At 35.7% G+C, this 20,358-nt stretch overlaps 1 protein-coding gene across 3 annotated transcripts in view; it reads right to left on the minus strand.

Moving 5' to 3' along the window:
- Positions 1-20,358, minus strand: part of TENM1 (teneurin transmembrane protein 1) — a 756,077-nt gene that overhangs the window by 186,843 nt on the left and 548,876 nt on the right. For all 3 annotated transcript variants that reach the window (XM_006916168.3, XM_006916167.3, XM_006916166.3), the window contains exons 17-18: positions 15,897-16,158; positions 13,360-13,627 (exon numbers count right to left, since the gene is read on the minus strand). In XM_006916168.3, coding sequence (XP_006916230.1) covers positions 13,360-13,627; positions 15,897-16,158 — 530 coding nt within the window. The remainder of the gene's footprint in view (positions 1-13,359; positions 13,628-15,896; positions 16,159-20,358) is intronic.

Here is a 20,358-nt window from a genome sequence, read left to right on the forward strand (position 1 = left end):
TCCTTCTCAAATTATTACAAAAAATTCAAGAGGAAGGAAGGCTCCCAAACTCATTCTATGAGGCCACCATTACACTGAATGCAAAGCCAGGCAAAGACCTTACAAAAAGAGAAAATTATAGGCCAATATCCCTAATGGATATAGATGCAAAAATCCTCAACAAAATATTAGTAAACTGAATTTAGTAATACGTTAAATAGATCATACACCTTGATCAATTGGGATTTATTCCTGGGATGCAAAGTTGATACAATATCAGCAAATCAATTAGTGTGATATAGCACATAAACAAATCGAAAGATAAAAATCATATGACTTTATTGTTTTATTTGAAACAATCCAGCGGCCATTTCTGATGGAAACTTTCAGCAAAATGGAAATAGAAGTAACATGCCTCAACATAATAAAGGCCGTATATGACAAAACTACCACTAATATCATACTCAATGAGGAAAAATTAAAAGCATTTCTTACAATCAGGAACAAGGCAAGGATATCCACTTTCATCACTTTTATTCAACATGGTTTTGGAAGTCCTAGCTATAGCAAGTAGACAAAAAAATAAATAAAAGTCTTCTAAATTGGAAAGGAAGAAGTGAAATGGTTATTATCACAGATGACATTATATTATATATAGAGAACCCCAAAGATACCACCAAAAAAACTATTAGAACTGATAAATGAATTCAGTAAAATAACAGGAGACAAAATTAATATTTATAAATTGGTTACATTTTTATACACCAATAACAAACTACCAGGAAGAGAAATTAAGAAAACTATCCAATTTACAACTGGATCAAAGAAAAAAAAAACCTAGAAATAAATCTAACCAAAGAAATAAAAGATCTGTATTCAGAAAATTATAAGACATTGAAAAAGAAATTGAAGAATATACAAATAAATGGAAGCACATACAATGGTCATGGGTAGGAAGAATCAATATCACTAAACTGGCCATACTACCCAAAGAAATCTATAGATTCAGTGCAATAACTATCAAAATACCAATGACATTTTTCACAGAAGTAAAACAAATAATCCTAAAATTTATATGGAACCACAAAAGACCTCAAATAACCACGGCAATCTTGAGAAAGAAGAACAAAGTTGGAAGTATCACACTATTGGATATCAAACCATATAACAAGCCTATAGACAAACAAAACATAGATCAATGGGACATAATAGAGAGCCCAGAAATAAACCCTTGTCAACATGGTCATTTAATCTATGACAAAAGAGACAAGAATACACAATGGGGTAAAGACAGTCTATTCAACAAATAGTGTTGGGAAAACTGGACAGATTCCTGCCAAAAAAATGAAACAAGACCACTTTCTTATACCATATAAAAGAATAAACTCAAATTGGATTAAAGACTTAAATGTAAGACCTGAAACCATAAAACTCTTAGAAGAAAACATAGGCAGTCAACTCTCTGACATTGCTTTTAGTAACATATATATGTTTTTCTGATATATCTCCTCAGGTAAAGGAAACAAACAAAAAAATAAACAAATGGAACTAGGTCAAACTAAAAAGTTTTTGCATAGTAAAAAAAACCCAACAAAATGAAAAGACAACTGACTGAATGGAGAAGAAATTTGTCAGTGATACATCTGATGAGTTCAATATCCAAAATTTCTAAAGAACTCATACAACTCAAGAGTAAAAACCCCCCAAACAATCCAATTAAAAAACAGTCAGAGGACCTGAATACACTTTTTCCAAAGAGGACATACAGATGGCCAACAGACATTTTTAAAGATGCTCAACATCACTAATCATCAGAGAAATGCAAATTAAAACCATAATGAGATATCATCTCACACCTGTCAGAATGGCCATCTTCAATAAATCAAAAAGCAATAAATGTTTGCGAGATGTAGAGAAAATGGAACCCTCGTGCATTGTTGGTGGGATTGCAAATTGATACAGCCACTATAGAAAACAATTTAGAGGTTCCTCAAAAGATTAAAAATGAAACTATCTTATGACCCAGCAATTCCCCTGCTGGGTACTAATCCCATGAAATCAGAAATATTAGTCTTCCATACAAAATATGAAATATTACTATTTTCAGTAACATGGATGGGCCTAGAGGGTATGCTAAGTGAAATAAGTCAGACAGAGAAAGACAAATACCATACAATTTTGCTTATATGTGGAATCTAAAGAATAAATGAACATACAAAACAAAAACAGACTCATAGGTATAGAGAACAAATTGATGGTTCCCAGATAGGAGTGCTATTGGCAGACTGGGTGAAAAAGATGAAGTGATTAAGAAGTACAAATTGAGAGTTACAAAATAGTCACAGGGATGTGAAGTACAGTATAGGAAATTAGTCAATATTATTGTAGTAACTACGTATAGTGCCAGGTGGGTACTAGACTAATCAGCGAAATTACTTTATAAATTCTATGAATGTCTAACCACTATGCTGTTCACCTGAAATTAATATAAAATAATATTGACTGTCAACTGTAACTGAAAAAAATAATTCTTATGCACTAAAGTTATTTAATTGTGAACCCGCATACATATGGGGAGATACGTACACATACACATATGTATCATTGAAACAAATTTTTCTAAAACAATATTCTCTTATTAGCTCTAGATTATATTTTCTATTTTGTTCATTTTTGTTCTAGTACATTCCATTTTATTTTATTCCATTAAAAAAATACTTGATCGACTCACCAAATGGATTTCACTATCTATTAATGGATGTGACTAGCAGTTTGAAATGCACATAGACTGTTTGCTTACCAGAGAATTATTCAGTCTTTAAAAAAGTCCTGGTAAGCTATAGGCACTCTTACTTTTCGAGGAACTATATAACATCTTAACAGACATATTAAAAGGGATATAACCCACAACCTATATCCAACATTAAACATATTTCATTTGTAAGTGTGAAAACTGAATGTGGTTGACAAGCTGAAAAAATGCTCCATTTTGCTGATATTCTGGGTTCTTTTCATATTTTGGCACCAATAAACTTATTTTTCAGGTTGCCAACATTTTTGTAGGTCCTTGGAAAACTCATATCATTGGTGTTGTGCCTATAAAGCTGAAGGGATAAAACAGCCCTACTTACAGTTAATGATTATTAATTCACGAGTGGAGAGAAATGTTGAAAGTCAATGGGGTGTTGAATTGGGTACTCTGTGTGGTGGGCTGGTCACCTTAGTGAAGAGAGACAGCAGTGAAAGGTATTCAGAACTCAGGAGTGGGAGGCCCAAGTTTGAATCCCTGCTCTGAACAGGACTCAAGGCAAGTCACTTGCTCTTTCTGAAATTCAGTTTCCCCATCTGTAAAATGAAGATCATATTAATTATGCCATGCTTACCAGGCAAAGATATTATAAGGATTAAAATGAGATAATGTATGTGAAAGTACTTTGCAAATTGTAAAGCACTATTATTCAAATATTCAGTGGATGCTATTTTTGTGGCTGCCCAGCCTGCTTAGGTTTTACTGAAGGGAAATTTATGAATATTAAAGTATCATTCTCAGGGATTTTTTGTGTGCATAAAGCAACTGTATCTTAGCACCTGTAAATATTATTGTTCCCCTGTTTCTAAAACAATTCAGACAGACTCCTATGCATTGTGAACCTTTAGGAAGTCTAGTTCTCCCTGAAACACCACTCTTTTCTTGCCACACTATTGTACTAAACAATTATATGATTGTTGTTGTCAAAAACCTTGAAGAAAAATAGAATTGTTTATAGCAGTGTTATTAAAGGCAGATGGCTGATTTGATTTCCTGAACTTTCAGGACTCCAACCACTGCAAATTTAATTTAATTAAAATGAAGACCAGGCAGAATGCATTATGACATTGATAATGTATGCAGACACAGGTGGACATAGGGAACTATTTTGATAAAAATTCATATAATGGATGCAGATCAGAGCCCCTGAACAAGCTAGTCTGTCAAATTAAATAAGCTGTCTCCAGAATTTTAACAGCACTGTGAACTTAACAATAATGACATTTTTACATTGTTTTGCAAGCAGCAGAGTTGGAAAAGAAACTAAATAACATATAATGATTTCCAGACATCATACCTTATTTAGAGCTAGAGAATAAAGTACTGAGGCCAAATTATTTCAAGTGCTCACATGGAGTTTTTAGCAGGGGAGTCTTCTGTGTTTCATACAACAAAATCTTTAAGCTGGATAAACTAGTGACTGTGGTTTTTGTACTGCAACCCTGGGGGTGATTTTACTCTTCTTCCACTTGATCAATATTGTACTTGGATTAATTTTTTTTTAGTTCCCATTGATACTTCTCCAAGGAAGTAGCTCACACGACCTTCCTGCTAATTTATTCATTCTGGTATTATCCCTCTGGTTGCAAAAATCTGTTTTATTGGAAAAAAATGGTGGGATACTCTAGGATCTCAAGCTCTCTTTTTCTCATTTTGGCTGTCTCTCAACAGTCTATTTTTCTTTTGTGACATTCTAGCCCTTAGGGATCATACCAATTCCCCACAGCTGAGCTATGTAGGAAACAAGAGTCCTACATTTCAAATTAAGTGGGCATTTCAACTCAGATATTCACTATTGCTTCAAATTCATCTTGTTTAAATCTGACCCCCTCATTCTCTATCACCCAAAAGTGGGTGGGACAGAGGTTCATATTTAACTGGCATGTTAGGAAGAAGTATGAGAGACATTTCTAGCCATAGTTTAAACCAAATCCTTGCTATAACTGGGCTGTAAGAATATTGTTCAAGGTTAGTTTCCTATTGCTATTGTAAGAAATTACCACAAACTTAAAGGCTTCAACAAGACAGATTTATCATCTTACAATTAAAAAAATCAGAAGTCTAAAATGGTCTCATTGAGCTGAAATCAAGGTGTCAGCAGGTTGAGTTCCTTCTGGAGGTTCTAAGGGAGAATCCATCTCCTTGCCTTTTTGAGCTTTTAGAGGCCACCCACATTCCTTGGTTCTTGGCTCCCTTCCCCCATCTTCAAAGCCAGCAATGTTCCATCCTGCTGTGTCTTTCTTCTATAGTTATATCTTCCTTTAACTCTAACCCTCCCTTCAGCCTCCCTCTTCTACATTAGGGACTCTTGTGATGACATTTGGCCCACTCAGATAGTTCAGAATAATCATTTCATCTCAAGGTCAGCTGATAAGCAACCTTAATTCCATCTGCAACCTTAATTCTCCTTTGTCATGTAACATAGTATGTTCACAGGTTCCAGGCATGGACATATTTGGGGGGTGGTGGCTATTCTTCTGCCTACCAAAAGTCTATACTAAGATTTCTGAATCTGAAGCAAATCTGAGAAGTGTCATATATAGCACAATTGTCAATATCTGGTGCAAAATTAAATCTGTTTATTCTCATATGAGTTAAGTGATTATAAAATATGGCCAGGAATACAACTAAATGGTTTGTTTCATGTTTAGATTTAATCATATTTATTAAGGTATCAGCATGATGGTAACAAACTTGATCCTTTTGTCTACATCCATTTATGACTTTAGCTACTTATTGTCTGTTGCATTCTTAAGGTACTTACAATTCATCTTCAGATTAATAGATTCTCCAACTTCATTCTACCACTTGTTCTAATGTTTTACCATTGTCAGGAAAATTCTCTTAGTCTCCATGGAGATGGAAATGGAGATTAGGTAGTAAATAAAATCTCTTTAACCATGATTAAGTTATCTCATTTCCTACAAGTAATTAATCCATATTCTATTTTAAGTACCACGCTTGAAATCATTTTGGCTATTTTCCTTGGGATCTTGTCAGTTTTCTTCCTTTATCCTAAAAATATTTGTCCTTTAAGTGCACATAAAACACCATGAAGAACATTTTTTTCCCCTCTATCTTTGGGTATTTCTGAGTGGGTCAACTGTCTCTTGCTTTTATTACTGTCATTAGCCTTAAAAAGGAACCAATAACATATATTTTGGCATTTTAATTAAGGCCATTTTAAAGTAAGAATGCTTGAGGAAGTTTTAACTTGGAACATAATTGTAGAAATAGGAAGTAAACCAACACTCGTAGGCAAACAATAGGAATGGAGGCTTCATCACTGGTGTGTATACTAGAAAGTCTGCTTTTCTTTGTGTTTTAGTTGTTTATTTAATCATCCATGGCTATATTAAAAACTGAGTCATTAAGAGTGCTTAAATACAACAGGAGGACAATTTTTAAATATTTAGCACTAGAGGTATTTAAAAGGAAGAGATGTAACACAGTTTACACATACAGTGAGGTTGATAAAATGGTGAAGACACTGTGGAAAACAGTTTGGTGGTTTCTCAACAAGTCAAACACAGAAATACTGTATGACCCAATAATTCTACTCTTAGGTATATTCCCAAAAGAATTGAAAACAGGTATTCAAACCAATACTTGTACATGAATGGTCATAGCAGCACTATTCACAATAGCCAAAAGGTAGAAACAACCCAATGTCCATTGGTTGATGAATGGATAAACAAAAAAAAATATGGTATACCATAAAATGTAATATTATTAGTCATAAAAAGGAATGAAGTACTGATATATGCTATGATATGGGTGAGCTTTGGAAACATTATGTCAAGTGAATAAGCCAGATATAAAAGATCACATATTGTATGATTTTATTTGAAATATCCAGACTAGGTAAATCTATAGTGACAGAAAGGATACAAGGCCTAGAGGGGAAGAAGGAATGGAGAGTGACTGCTAGTGTGTATGAGGTTACTTTGTGGGATAATGATAAAAATGTTCTGGGATTAGATATTGGTAATGGTTGTACAATCTCATGAAAATACTAAAAATACTAAAAACCACTGAAAGTACCCTGCAGAGAGTACACTTTAAATGAGTGAATTTTATAGTATGTGGAATATATTGCAATAAAGCTGTTATTTAAAAAAACAGTAATGTTGAACTGCCTTTATGTGAACCTTAGCAAAAAATGGCTGCTGGATATTGTCCTGGTCAGGTCTTCATGAGAGTACTGTGTAAATTACTAAGTATCATAACTTTAAAAAAAGTTAAAAAAAATCAAAGCAAAACAAAACAAAAACCCAACAACCTAGCAGATGTTCTGAGAAGGGTCACAAGAAATTGGAGAACAAAGCTCTATGGAGAAAAGTTAGAGGAATGCTGGATTATTCTAGTGAAGCAAAGCCTTTAGGAAAATATCCTCGAGAAGAGACTATGAGGCTTTGAGTATACATCAGTCAAGGTCCCAGCGGTAATCAGATGTCATGCTCACAGGTGTTCCCTGCAGCGAGTTGAATAAAGGGACTATCTACAGAGATATGAGTAGGGTTAAGGGAATTGACTAGAGTTGGTGACCCACCTATGTACTGAAAACACTGAGAAGCCTCTGGAGAAGAAGGAGGAGGGAATGGTGATAAAGAGAACCAGAGAGAGAGCATGGGAATTTGAGGAGGGGCTACTGGACAGTAGCTGCCATCTTCTAATGTAGTCACTGCCAGAACTTCAGTGAATCAGGGAGAGAGATAAATACTCTGACTTCTTTCTTCTTCCACCCTATAGTCTCTGGATGCTTGTCATCCATTGACTAAATCAAAAGAGAGAAAAGGAGTCCAGGCCATAGAATCCAGCCTCTCAGAGAACAGAGAAGGGCAGAAAAGAGATGTGTGTGTGTGTGTGTGTGTGTGTTTGGCAGAAAGAGCAAATAAAGAATAACTAACACAGAGTGCCTACCTATTATACTCACAGCTTCCTTCTTAGAGAAGCTGAGGCAACAAACATCTGCATAGGCTTCATACTTTATATCTTGGATCCCAATATGCTGACCACAGCCAAAGTGAAAAACCATACCAGTGACTAACATGTTGAGTGCTTACCATGTATAAAACTACCACCTCATTTAATTCTCATATCATAATAACCTATAAGTAACATTCATTTTATGATTCCATTTTATAGATGGAGAAACTGTGGCATTTGGAGATTAAGTAATTTACCCAATGTTGACTAGCTAGTAGGTGGATGAGGAATGATTTGAACCCAGGGAGAGAGTCTGGATCCAGAATTATTCTCTAAACCACTACACTCACTGGAATAGGGATTGAGCAGGACTGCATAAGCTGGCCAGCAACCTTGGTGGTAGTTAATCTAATGGTAGAGCTCTGCCTTACAGGGGTGCTTTTGCTATTATATGGTGACTCGTCAATATAACTAGATATTTTCTCTTAGAGGAACTTGAATGCAAGATACAGAGTAAGTCACCAGACTGTGCAGTTCAAAGAGTTAAGAGAAAATGAGTGTAGTTAGTGTGGAAGTAGTGATGAGTTTATTTATCAGTATGGGTGAGTCACTACTGTGGGAAACAGTGGACTCTTGCTGCAAACAACCAGAGCTGTTGCAGAGTTGACAGAACAGATGCTGGTCTTCTAGAACTACAATGCATCCTGAGCAAGGTCACATTCTGGTGAGGTCTGCCTGTAAGGTAAAGCTGATGCTTTACCTTATTTCTTAATTTCCTTTGGGTCTTTACAGTAAGTCCCCAGCAATGGAGGAAATGTGAACACACCACTTTCCTTGTATTCTAGTATAATCCAACAGAGATGAGTTAATTATTTAAAGATATGAGGGTCTCAGGCAAAGAAGAGTCACTAGTCTTTCCCCCCTCCCCTTTATATATTTCCTACTGGAAAGAAAGAGAAGAAATTGACACACCGTAGTCTAAAAAATGTAGGTCAGTTATATGGGAATTGTACCATAATAGGCATGTTCAAGGAAGCATATGAACACATTTCTTCTGGAGGAATTTAAAAATACTCTTTTCATCTATCCAGGGATGGTTTCCATGAGATACTACCTGAAGGCACAATGACTCCCAACTGTCGTTCCACAGACCTGTGTAACGTCCCTCAGGAAGTTTTCATTGTTGTCTACAGAGTGAGGGAAATAAAGACAGTGGTGTCTCTGCTTCTCTCTCTCTCTCTCTCTCTCTCTCCCCTGCCCCCCATGCCCCAAACATCAATATTAGATTGCTTACTGTCATTTAAGACAGACTGTTCCTTTTCTTGGTGGTAAACATCCTCCTTTATAAAATTGTGGTAATAGTAGGTGATAAGAGATTGCAGCATTTTTTTTCTTTTTAAAATTCTTACGTGACAAGACAAGAAGTTGGCAAATCTTCCCAGTATCATTTTTTTAAATGTCATTTGTCCAGAAATATGCAAATGATGGAGATGGAATAAGAGAGAGACTTGAGAGTGAAAAAGAAAAACTCTAAAAGAACTATCTGACACCATCAGAAAAAAGCAACATATAAATAATGGGTTTACCAGAAGGAGGAGAGAGGGAGAAGGGAACAGAGAGCATATTCAAACAAATAGTTGACGAGAATTCCCCAAACCTATGAAAAGAACCAGATCCTTGAATCCAAGAAGCAAATAGAACACCTAATTATCTTAAACCGAAAAGGCCCTTTCCAAGACACATTATACTAAAATTGTCAAAAATTAATGACAAAGAATTCTCAATGCAGCCAAGGAAAAGAAGACAATAACATAAAAAAAAAAATTAGATTATCATTGGACTTTTCAGCACAAACTTCACAAGCTCGGAGGGAGTAGAAACAAATATACAAACTATTGAAAGAGAGAAATTACCAGCCAAGAATAATATATCCAGTAAAGTTCTCTTTTAGATATGAAGAAGAAATAAAGATCTTTTCAGACACCAAAAGCTGAGGGAATTTTCCACCACGAGGCCTGCATTACAGGAAATACTAAAGGAGGTCATTCTACCAGAAACAGAAGGACGAAAAAATATATAACTATGAGGAAAATGACTAATAGGCAGACAGAAACAGGAAAGCATAATCCTTACTAAGAACAAGGTATTAAAAATTTAAATATTACATAATGGTTAAAGGTAGAAAAAAAAAACACTTTAAAAGGAGAAGACAACAACAGCTACTGCAACCTATAAATAAACATACAGCATAAATAGGGATAACTTGAGACAACAAAAACAGAAAAGGGAAGGGAGTAAAGATCTGAATCTGCAAAGGAGAATAGAGATAAGGCACATGCAGAAGAAAATGGACTATTGTATATATATAACTTTGCTTTACATAAACTTAATGGTATTCACACACACACAAAATCCAGAACTGAGACATATAACATAAAACAAGAAGGAACAGAGGGAAAAACCATAAAACCCCACCAAAGTAAAATAGCAAACAGTAATACAAGGACAAAAAAAATGGAAACACAGAGCTACCAGAAAACAAAAGGTAAAATGGCTATAGAAAAGCCCCATATTTCAATAATCACTCTAAATGTAAATGGCCTGAACTTACCAATAAAAAGGCAAAGTAGCAGATTGTATCGAAAAACAAAACCTAACCATATGCTGCCTCCAGGAGACACATCCCAGATCCAAAGACAAATATAGACTCAAAGTAAAATGGTAGAAAATGATACTCCAAGCAAATGGCATTCAGAGAAAAGTGGCTGTAGCCATACTTATATCTGACAAAATACACTTTTAGATAAAAAAAAAGTAATGAGAGACAATGGACACTTCATAATGATATATTAAGAAGACATAACATTCCTCATTTGGATGCCTTTTATTTCTTTGTCTTGCCCAATTGCTGTAGCTAGGACTTACAATACTATATTGAATAATAGTTGTGATAGCAGACAGCCTTGTCTTGTTCCTGATCTTAGAGGGAAAGTTTTAGTTTTTCATCACTAAGTATGATGTTAACTGAGGGGTTGTTGTATATGGCTTTTATTATGTTGAGATACTTTCCTTGTACACCCATCTTATTAAGTGTTTTAATCATAAATGGATGCTGTTTCTTGTCAAATGTTTTTTTCTGCATCTGTTGATGTGATCATATAATTTTTATCCTTTATTTTGTTGATGTGGTGTTGATCACATTGATCAATTTGTGTATGTTAAACTATCTGTGTGTCCCTGGAATGAATCTCAGTTAATCGTGACGTATAATCTTTTTAATATATTGTTTTATTTGACTTGCTAATATTTTGTTTAGGATTTTTGCATCTGTGTTCATCAGAGATATTAGTCTATATTTTTCTTTATTTTGTGTTATTTTTACCAGATTTTGGTATCAGGGTAATGTTGGCCTCACACAATGAGTTAGGAAGTATTTTTTCTTCTTTAATTTTTTGGAAAAGTTCGAGAAGAACAGATATTAAAATCACAATGTGATATCACCTGATACCTGTCAGAATGGCTATCATCAATAAATCAAAGAACTACAAGTGTTGGCAAAGATGCATAGAAAAGGGAATCCTCATATACTGTTGGTGGGATTGCAAATTGGTACAGCCGCTATGGAAAACAGTCTAGAGGTTTTTCAAAAAAATAAAAATGGATGTACCTTTTGACTCAGCAATTGCACTTCTGGGTATTTTTCCAAAGAAAACCAAAACAATAATTTGTAAATATCTATGCATCCCTATATTCATGGTAGCACAATTTACAATAGCCAAGATATGGAAGCAACCTAAATGTCACCAACAGATGATTGGATAAAGAAGTTATGGTTTATATATAGAATGGAATATTACTCAGCCATTAAAAAATAAATGAAATCCTACCATTTACAACAACATGGATGGACCCAGAGGTTATTCTGCTGAGTGAAATAAGTCAGACAGAGAAAGATAGATACCTTATGATATCACTTATATGTGGAATCTAAGAAACAAAAAGAACAAACTAATCAAAAACAGACTCACAAAAATAGTGGACAGTTTGATGACAGACAGAGAGGAGGGGATTTGGGGGGCTGGGAGAATGGACTGAAGGATTAAAGAAGTACAAATTAGTAGTTGATAGTTGGACACGAGGATGGGGAATATGGCACAGGGAATGCAGTTAGCATTAATATGATGGCTAAGTGGAGGGCCAGGGGAGGGAGGGAGCACTTAAGATACTCAACTTCACTAACTATTAGAGAAATGCAAATCAAAACCACAAAGAGATACCACCTTACATCTGTTAGAATGGCTATCATCAACAGGACAAGTAGTAACAAATGTTAGAGAGGTTGTGGGGAGAAAGAAACCCTCATACACTGCTGGTGGGCATGTAAATTGGTACAGCCACTATGGAAAACAGTATGGAGGATACTCAAAATACTAAGAATAGATTTACCATGTGACTCAGCAATTCCTCTGCTGGGTACTTACCTCAAAGTCTTGAAAACCCATATCTAAAAGATATTTGCACACCGATGTCCATAGCAGCATTATTCACAGTGGCCAGGACACAGAAGCAACAAAAGTGTCCTATGATAGATGATTGGCTAAAGAAGCAGTGGTACATACATACAATGAAATATTACTCAGCCATAAGAAGAGATGAAATATTGCCATTTGCAACAACATGGATGGATCTTGAGATTATCATGCTAAGTGAAATAAGTCAGACAGAAAAAGTCGAGAACCATATGACTTTACTAATATGTGGGATATAAAACTGAAAGCAACTAGCAAACATGACAAACAGAGACTCATAGACACAGACAGTGAACTCATGGTTACCAGAGGGAAGTAGGGGAAGGGGAAGTAATTAGGGGTAACAGGGGTCAAATATTTGGTGAGAGAAGGAAATTTGGTGGTGAACAAGAGCGCAATATGACATATTAAATTATGACATATTATTAAATTTTACACTTGAAACCTATTTGATTTTATTAACCAGTCACCAAACTAATTTTAATAAAAAATAAATAAAACTTGAAAAAAATTTAAGAAAAATAAAAATGTTGTTTGAGAGAAGTATATACCTGAAAACAGTAGAACCAAAGGACCTCCTAAGGTCTCTGTTACCTGTAAGATTCTAGTTTTTAAAGCCTTGAGATAACAGAAAATCAAAAGGACTAGGATGGCAGGATGACTTTTTATTTAACCTACTAATGTAAAAATTTAACAGAGTCTAACCATTTTAGACATAGAGGATAATTAGTGGAGATGCCTATAAGTTAAAATTTTGTATTTCTAAGTGTAAGTGACAATCTTAATGTCAAATCCAAAAACATGGCCTAAAGAACGTTATATTAAAGGTCACAGTTAGAAGGCAATACTCAGTTCTGGAGACAGTTACGAGTCAGATAGTGTGTGATTCCATTGGTATGCAGCCATCGTGAAAGGGGAACTAAAATCGTTTGAAGCAAGAACGTGTCAAAAAGAAATTTTAAACAGATCCAAAGGGAGTGTTTAAATGAAAAAAAAAAAAGCCTTAGATCCTTTAGATAAAAAAAAACCATAATTATTCCAAATACAAATTCATATGCAACCAGTACTTCCTGTTTTATGAACATCTATTTACACAGAATTATTTCAACATACCCAAAGCCTCTGCCAGGCCCCAAACCTTCTGTCCATAGATGTCGGTCTTATTCCAAGCAAATGTATAGATGAGATTAATTGCTGCAGGAAACCACTTCTGTATAAGTCGCCCTTCCACAGCCACTGTGAGGTGTACTTTAATCATCCCCACGGGAATGGTTGAATGTGTCAGAAGGATCCGTAGCAGGGTTTTATACCCTGGGGTGCGGCTGCTCAGGTAATTCAGCCTCACAAAGCTGGAAGGAATAGGAATCTCCTCCTGTACAACCTAAAATAAGAAAGCCAAATCGGCTCTTGTCAGTGGTCACAAGTGGACGAGGATATGGCATGCTTTGTTGGCTTATAAACATGCCAAAGGAGAGAATTTAAAGGGATCTATATATGTCAAGGCATTTGTTCTAGAATCTTATGAGGCTGCATGACCATAGGTTTTGTATTTTGCACTGGATTTTTATAGAGACAAGACATCCAGCCAACCTTAAGGATTGCTCTCCTTTTCTTCCATGCCAGGAAAGACTGTGAAAAGTATAATTTCAGTTTTCCACCAGTATTCTAAAAATTGCTTAGTAGGAGTTGGAGATCACACTGCTGAATGTCAAGCAATTCAGTGATATGGGCTCCATTAAGTGGCCTTTTTCTTATATGTACCCATGTACAAAATCTTGTTTGATGTGGTAAGCCATATATCACAAAATCATTGTTGTAATCCTTATTTAGGCTAAACTCTCTAAGAGGAAGTTCTCCGGAAGCAGGCCTAGCAAGTGATATTATATGACAGAGATTATGGATTTCCTGGAATTAGTCTTTACTGATGCCATCAAACTCATATTTTTTGGAGCTGTGGAATAAACCCAAAGGTCATATTTTTAAACAAATTTTGCTTACATATTTCTCTGTGCCAGGATGTACTAATAGCTGGGAATGACTTTTTTCCAAGGTGGCATCTGTGACTGAGAAGCAAATAACTCCCATTAACTCCTCTGCAACTTTTATACTAAACATTGGTCCCAGGGTGAAAATGTTACTTGGCTTCTTTAATTAATTGCTATTATTTGTTTATTAGCACAGATGGAGTTAAACAACCAAAAGTGGTTACTAAAACTAAATCTTGTGTTCCACGACTTTCAACTTTCAAAATACAGCAGAAGAAAAAGCCCCTCCTATTTAACACATTTAAGGTGACACAGTTAGTATGAATATTTTTGGGCCCTCACTCATTTTTAGTTCATGACCCTTTTCCTTCTTCATTTCTCAAACCAGTACATATAGTAGAACTAATTTTAAACACATGGTATCTCGTATTGTCCAGGATTTCTGGCCATTCTTTTCTTTCTGAGGGCACAAATCCCTTTGTCTATTTATCGTCCAATTTTTCTTCCTCTACATTAGCTATTTAATACCAAAGCTGTCCATTGGCTCTATATCTTAGATGGTGGCAGAAGCACAATAGTGAAAAATAGTATGATGCTTACCAACTTAGTATTTCATTTCCCTAAGAAAACACAGACTCCTCAATCAGCTTGAAAATTTTTGTGCTGAAAGAGACCCATACTCCCTAATGACATCTGTGAAGGGATTGGTATATCAGTCAAATGTACTCCTTAAATACTGTCTTGGTTTTTCTTCCTTTCTAAGGAAAAAACAATGGAAAAGACAGGAGCGGCAACTCGTTGGACTCCTTTTCCTGTAGAGCACTATTTTTCGTGAGCCTTTCTTAAGTGGTATCCTATGGGCATTGCTAATAGTTGGTGGGGATGTTGTAATGGAAGAAAAGCCAATTCGATCTTGGAATGTCCATTTACTTCTTCTTGAGCATATTTTTTGAATGCTGGATCAGTATGACTTATGAATCCATTTCAGTGGCTTCCACATTTAACTATCATTAATGTGTTTCTATAATGTAGTGAGAGAATTGAACTATGGATGTTTGAATATTTAATATTGGAGTGAAAATATTGAATGCTCAATAAGGAAAAATTTCTAGGAAGCCTAAAATATAAGAGTTCAAAAACATGGGTTCTTCTGACTATAAGGTTTGAATACTGAAAAGCAAAGATTTAAACAAAACTCATAGGCTTGAAAACTACCTTTACTAAATACAGCTAAACAAGAGAAATTGTTTGACTTCTGAGGACAATGACAATGGATGCAAACTTGACAGTGGAAGAAAACTAGATTTTTAAAAGAGCTTTCATTTCAGAACCACAAATAGTCCTATCTTATTGATCAGACTGATATCACAATTGAACCAGCAAGTTTGTTCTTTAGAGTACAGTGTTTATTAGGTCAAGGTTTGAGATTTAATTCTCATGACAGCTAGTTCATCTTGCTTTGTTCCATGGCCACAGATAGTGCCCTATAGTCCTAGCTAACCACTTTCCAAATGTGTGCCAGAGGACACATTTGAAGGCTTCTTTTGGCAAATGAAGGGCAGCACATTATAGGACTGGCAGGAGTACCAGGAAAAGGAATCTAGCCATGATACTATCAACCCCATGATACTATGATTTTATACATTCAAATGTAAATGAACTCACCTGCAGCTCAGGAACAATAGTTCCCCTTTCCGGACAAGACCCTCCAAATGATGTGAGTGGTGAAGGAAGCACAATAGGGTTTGGGCTGATAAAGTTGGAGATATCGCAGGATGGTGAGTCTGATACAACTCTCTGCATGGTTACTTTCTCCACCACAATAAATTGATTCCAAGGCAACCAGAGTGTCCTCTTCTCAGACAGGAAAGGTGAGCGATCAAAGATTAAAATGACAGAGATACCACCAATGGCTACAAGATCAAAGCTGAGAAGGAAACATATAAGACAGTTTCAACCAAATGAACAACCAAAATGAAATTAAAGTTAAAAAATAAGTCATACTCAACTATATCAATTCATATTCTCTATTTTATAAATACCCTCTAGCTAAATATTCATTCCATGGATAACTTCTTTTCACTATCTGGCAGACTTCTGGGAAAAAATTCCACATCACCAGTTGATATTCACCCAGAATTTGTAAACCAATTTTAATACTATCTTAAACAAAATCACTACATATATTTCTGCAAAGCCAAATTTGACATCACTGTGCCTTATTCTAGAGATAACTGAAAGATGACCATTTAACACTCAGCAACATCTTTAATATAATGCATTACTCATCCTCAAAAAAATTCCTGTGATGTAATTCAAGAAAAGTAAAAAGCCAAAAGGTTAAATATCTTGTTCAGTATCACAAACATAGTGTCAGAAACCTGATGGTGTCTTTGAGATGGTATTTGGAGAAAGATGCTGGCAGAGGAAAATTGTTCAGTGAAATTTGCTTGAACAATACCATGCCTGAACCCTCCACATCTGGATATCTACTTTGGCTCCTGACTGTGGTTGAACTCTACATTTAGGATTTTTGGTTCCCTTTAGAATGCCTCTTGGTTTTCTATTATAAGACAGCTTGTAATGGACCCTGTTCATCTTCACTGATGATTCCTTTCATATCTCTGACAAAGCAAGACTACCTCTTCTGCAAGTCCACCTTTGACATGACTCTTGTATTGGAGCAGCACAGATTCAGGTTTCAGTTCATTCTGCACTACGTGGTTCCACCTTATTTCTCTTGTAAGTATAATGATATATTTGAGATAATGTACTTGAAAACATTCAAAAAGCATAAAATACAATATAAAAGTAAGATAATGATAAATTATTATCAGTATATCTTAAAAATGAATAAAGGGCAATATAATGAACCTTAATATTCAAAGCAACTTAAATCCACAGGAGAGAGATGTAAATAATTCCTTGCATTGAAAAAGATCTTTCTGTAAAACACTTTTTCAATGAAAAAATGCCCCGATAGGTAATCAGACTTAATTATGGATATCTCACCACTCCTTTCATATGACATGCATTCTATTTGTTATACTATTACCAATTGTGTCTTGTAGAAAACTTCCAGATAAAGATAAATGGACAGCATCAAAGGATGGCTAATACTGTATATTTTATTGTTGCTTTTTCAGTCAAGTAGCTGTAATGTTAAGGCAGTTTCTAAAAAGAGGATTTGAAGCACTGCATTAGCTATAGAAAATAATCTAGGTTCGAGATAAAAAAAGAAAACCCTAATGGCTTATAGTTTAAGACATAGAGGTTGAATTCATGATAATACAAGAGCAGGTTAAGGCACGTATACTGGGAAAATTCAACATTACTTGTGAAGAGAGCTTTCTTCTAGTTCACATTTTTATTGCTTTAACTCTGTGTCTTTGGGCAAGTTTATTTGCTTCGCCCAAACCTTAGCTGTTGACTCCTTAAAACCGAAGTGCTTATTTATTTGAAAATAAAAATAAATGCAAACAAAAGTCAAAATAACTATCCAAGCAAGAACATATGTACCTGGGAATTATTCTCTATTTCTAGAAAGATTAAGCGGACAGAGTAAGCTTCTTGTTTTGTAGCAAGAATGTGGTTTTGGCTTCATAATTCCACCTCTGCCACGTTAACTGTGTGTCTGTGGGCTAGTTATATAGCTTCCATGAGTGTCAGTTTCCTCACTAGTAAAATGGGCTAATGTGCTCTATCACTCAGCTACTACAGTAAATGAGTAAATGAGATAAAGACTTAAGGGTCAAGCCCATTGTAAGGACTTAACAAACATTAACTTTATTCTTAAATCAGATGTACTGCCCTATTAAATTTACAGATGCTTTCTCTTATAGTCCAAACACACTCTAGGCCAGGTTTTATTATCTCCATAAGCAGATACTGAATTTTAAGTTCTCCTGGAAACTTCCTTTAGGCTTCTTGTGATGGTTAGTTTTCTATGTCAACTTGACTGGGCAATAGTACCCAATTATTCAATCAAACATTGGTCTAAGTGTTGCTGTGGAGCTATTTGTAGATGTGGTTAATATCTATAATTAGTTAACTTTAAGTAAAGGAGATGACCCTTGATAATGTGGGATGGCATCATTCAATTAGTTGAAAGACCTTAAGAACAAAACTGAAATTTCTCTGAGGAGGAAGGAATTCTGACTTAGGACTGCAGAGGTAGCATCAACTCCTCCATGAGATTCCAGTCTGCTAGTCTCCCTAGGTTTTGGATTTGCCAATCCCCACAATCACATAAACCAATTACTTGAGATCTCTCTCTCTCTCTCTCTCTCTCTCTCCACATTGGTCCTGTTTCTCTGGAAAACCCTGACTGATTTCTCCTCTTCCCACCTGGCTGTTATATACAGAAAATACTGCACAGCAGATTCATTAGTTGCCACAGAGTGGAAGGTAGATCTGTGGCCAAAAACCCATCTGAACCATTCCAATGCTAAATAGAATGCTCTCTGAATGATTAATTCTTTGGGATTTCTCCCACCACAAATGATCATCTTTGGCATGGGTCATTAAAAACAGGCTATAGAGAGGAAAGGGAACATGGTGGAGTGAGAGATTTCCCCAATTCTCTCCCCTTGAAACAACAATAAGCTGAACATATAAAACTCAACTAAAAACACCCAAACTGCACACCAGCACGTCTGAGCACGGGATCTGTGAATGAGAGCTACCACAGGTCAGAACCCCTGCTGGCAGGCAGTGAACTGGGAGAAATAAAGAAGCTGCATCTTACAGTCTGACCTCCCTGTAGGGGGAGGGGGAGGGGGAGAAAGTGCGGCGACTTCCCTGAACAGCCTGGCATGGGAGAGTTTGTGAGTTCCATGTATTCAGTGGCAGGGCTCAGTCATCAGGGCAGAAAGCAGAGAAGTGGATGGCAGAGAAAAACAGTTGATTTTTACCAGGCACGGCTGCAAAACCGAAGCTGAGTTGCAGCCCCCAACCCCCAACTCAGAGTGTCCCTCCATCCATAACCTCCGAGACTGATCACCCAGGAGCCCCAAGGGAATCTGAACAAACGCTACCGAAACTGTTGCTAACACTGACAGGGAATTAAACTGAAGGTTGCAAGCATGATTAAATATCTACAAAAAGATAAAGGCATTATATAAAGGCATTATCAAGGCTTTACGTAAAGCAGGGATCCAAGAGGCTTAGACGCCACTGACTGGAAAGCAAAAGAAAAGTGCCTTCTTTGCAGCAGGCTAAAGAGAGACCTTTATATAATAAATTTCCTTTTTGGAAGAAAAGTAGAATATATTTCCATTAATGTCCAGGTGGAGAAATAGTCCATTAAACACCATGAACAAACAAAGGTGACAAGGCATCTCAGAAAGAAAGAGAAAAATCTCCAAGAAATGAGCTTACAAACATAGAAATATGCAACTTATGTGACAGAGCATTCAGGATGGTACTTCTGAAAAATCTCGGTGAATTGTGAAATTAGTCATATCAACAATTTCAGGAATTGAAAAAACAACTAGATGAGCAGAGCAAGGAGATTGAAATCCCCAAAAAGAACAAATAGAACTTCTGTATATAAAAAACACACTGCAAGATTTGAAAAATGAAATAGCAAACTTGGGAAATAGAGTTGACCAAATGGAGAAAAGGATCAGTGATATCGAAGACAGAGATCTAGAAATAAATCACAGAGAAGAAGAGAGAAACCAAAGAATGAAAAATAATGAAAGAGAAATTCAAGAACTAGCTGATATCATCAGGAGAGGAAACATAAGAATAATGGGCATTACCGAAGGCGAGGACTAGAAAGCATTTTCAGACAAATAGTGTATGAGAATTTTCCAAATCTAAGGAATGAGCTGGAGCTTGGAATTAAGAAGTCAACAGAACACCTAATTATCTCAATCCAAAAAGGCCTTCACCAAGACACATTGTATTAAAGTTATCGAAAATCAACAACAAAGAGAATTTTCAGGGCAGCCAGGGAAATGAAAACAGTAACATATAAAGGAAAATCCATTAAATTATCCTTGGACTTCTTAGCACAAACCTTACAAGACAGAAAAAATGGAATTAAATATTTAAACTACTAAGTGAAAGGAATTACCAGCCTAGAATAATGTATCCAGCTAAGCTCTCCTTTACATATGAA

This window comes from Pteropus alecto, unplaced genomic scaffold (genome assembly GCF_000325575.1).
Source record: "Pteropus alecto unplaced genomic scaffold, ASM32557v1 scaffold116, whole genome shotgun sequence".
NCBI classification, from domain to species: Eukaryota; Metazoa; Chordata; class Mammalia; order Chiroptera; family Pteropodidae; genus Pteropus; species Pteropus alecto.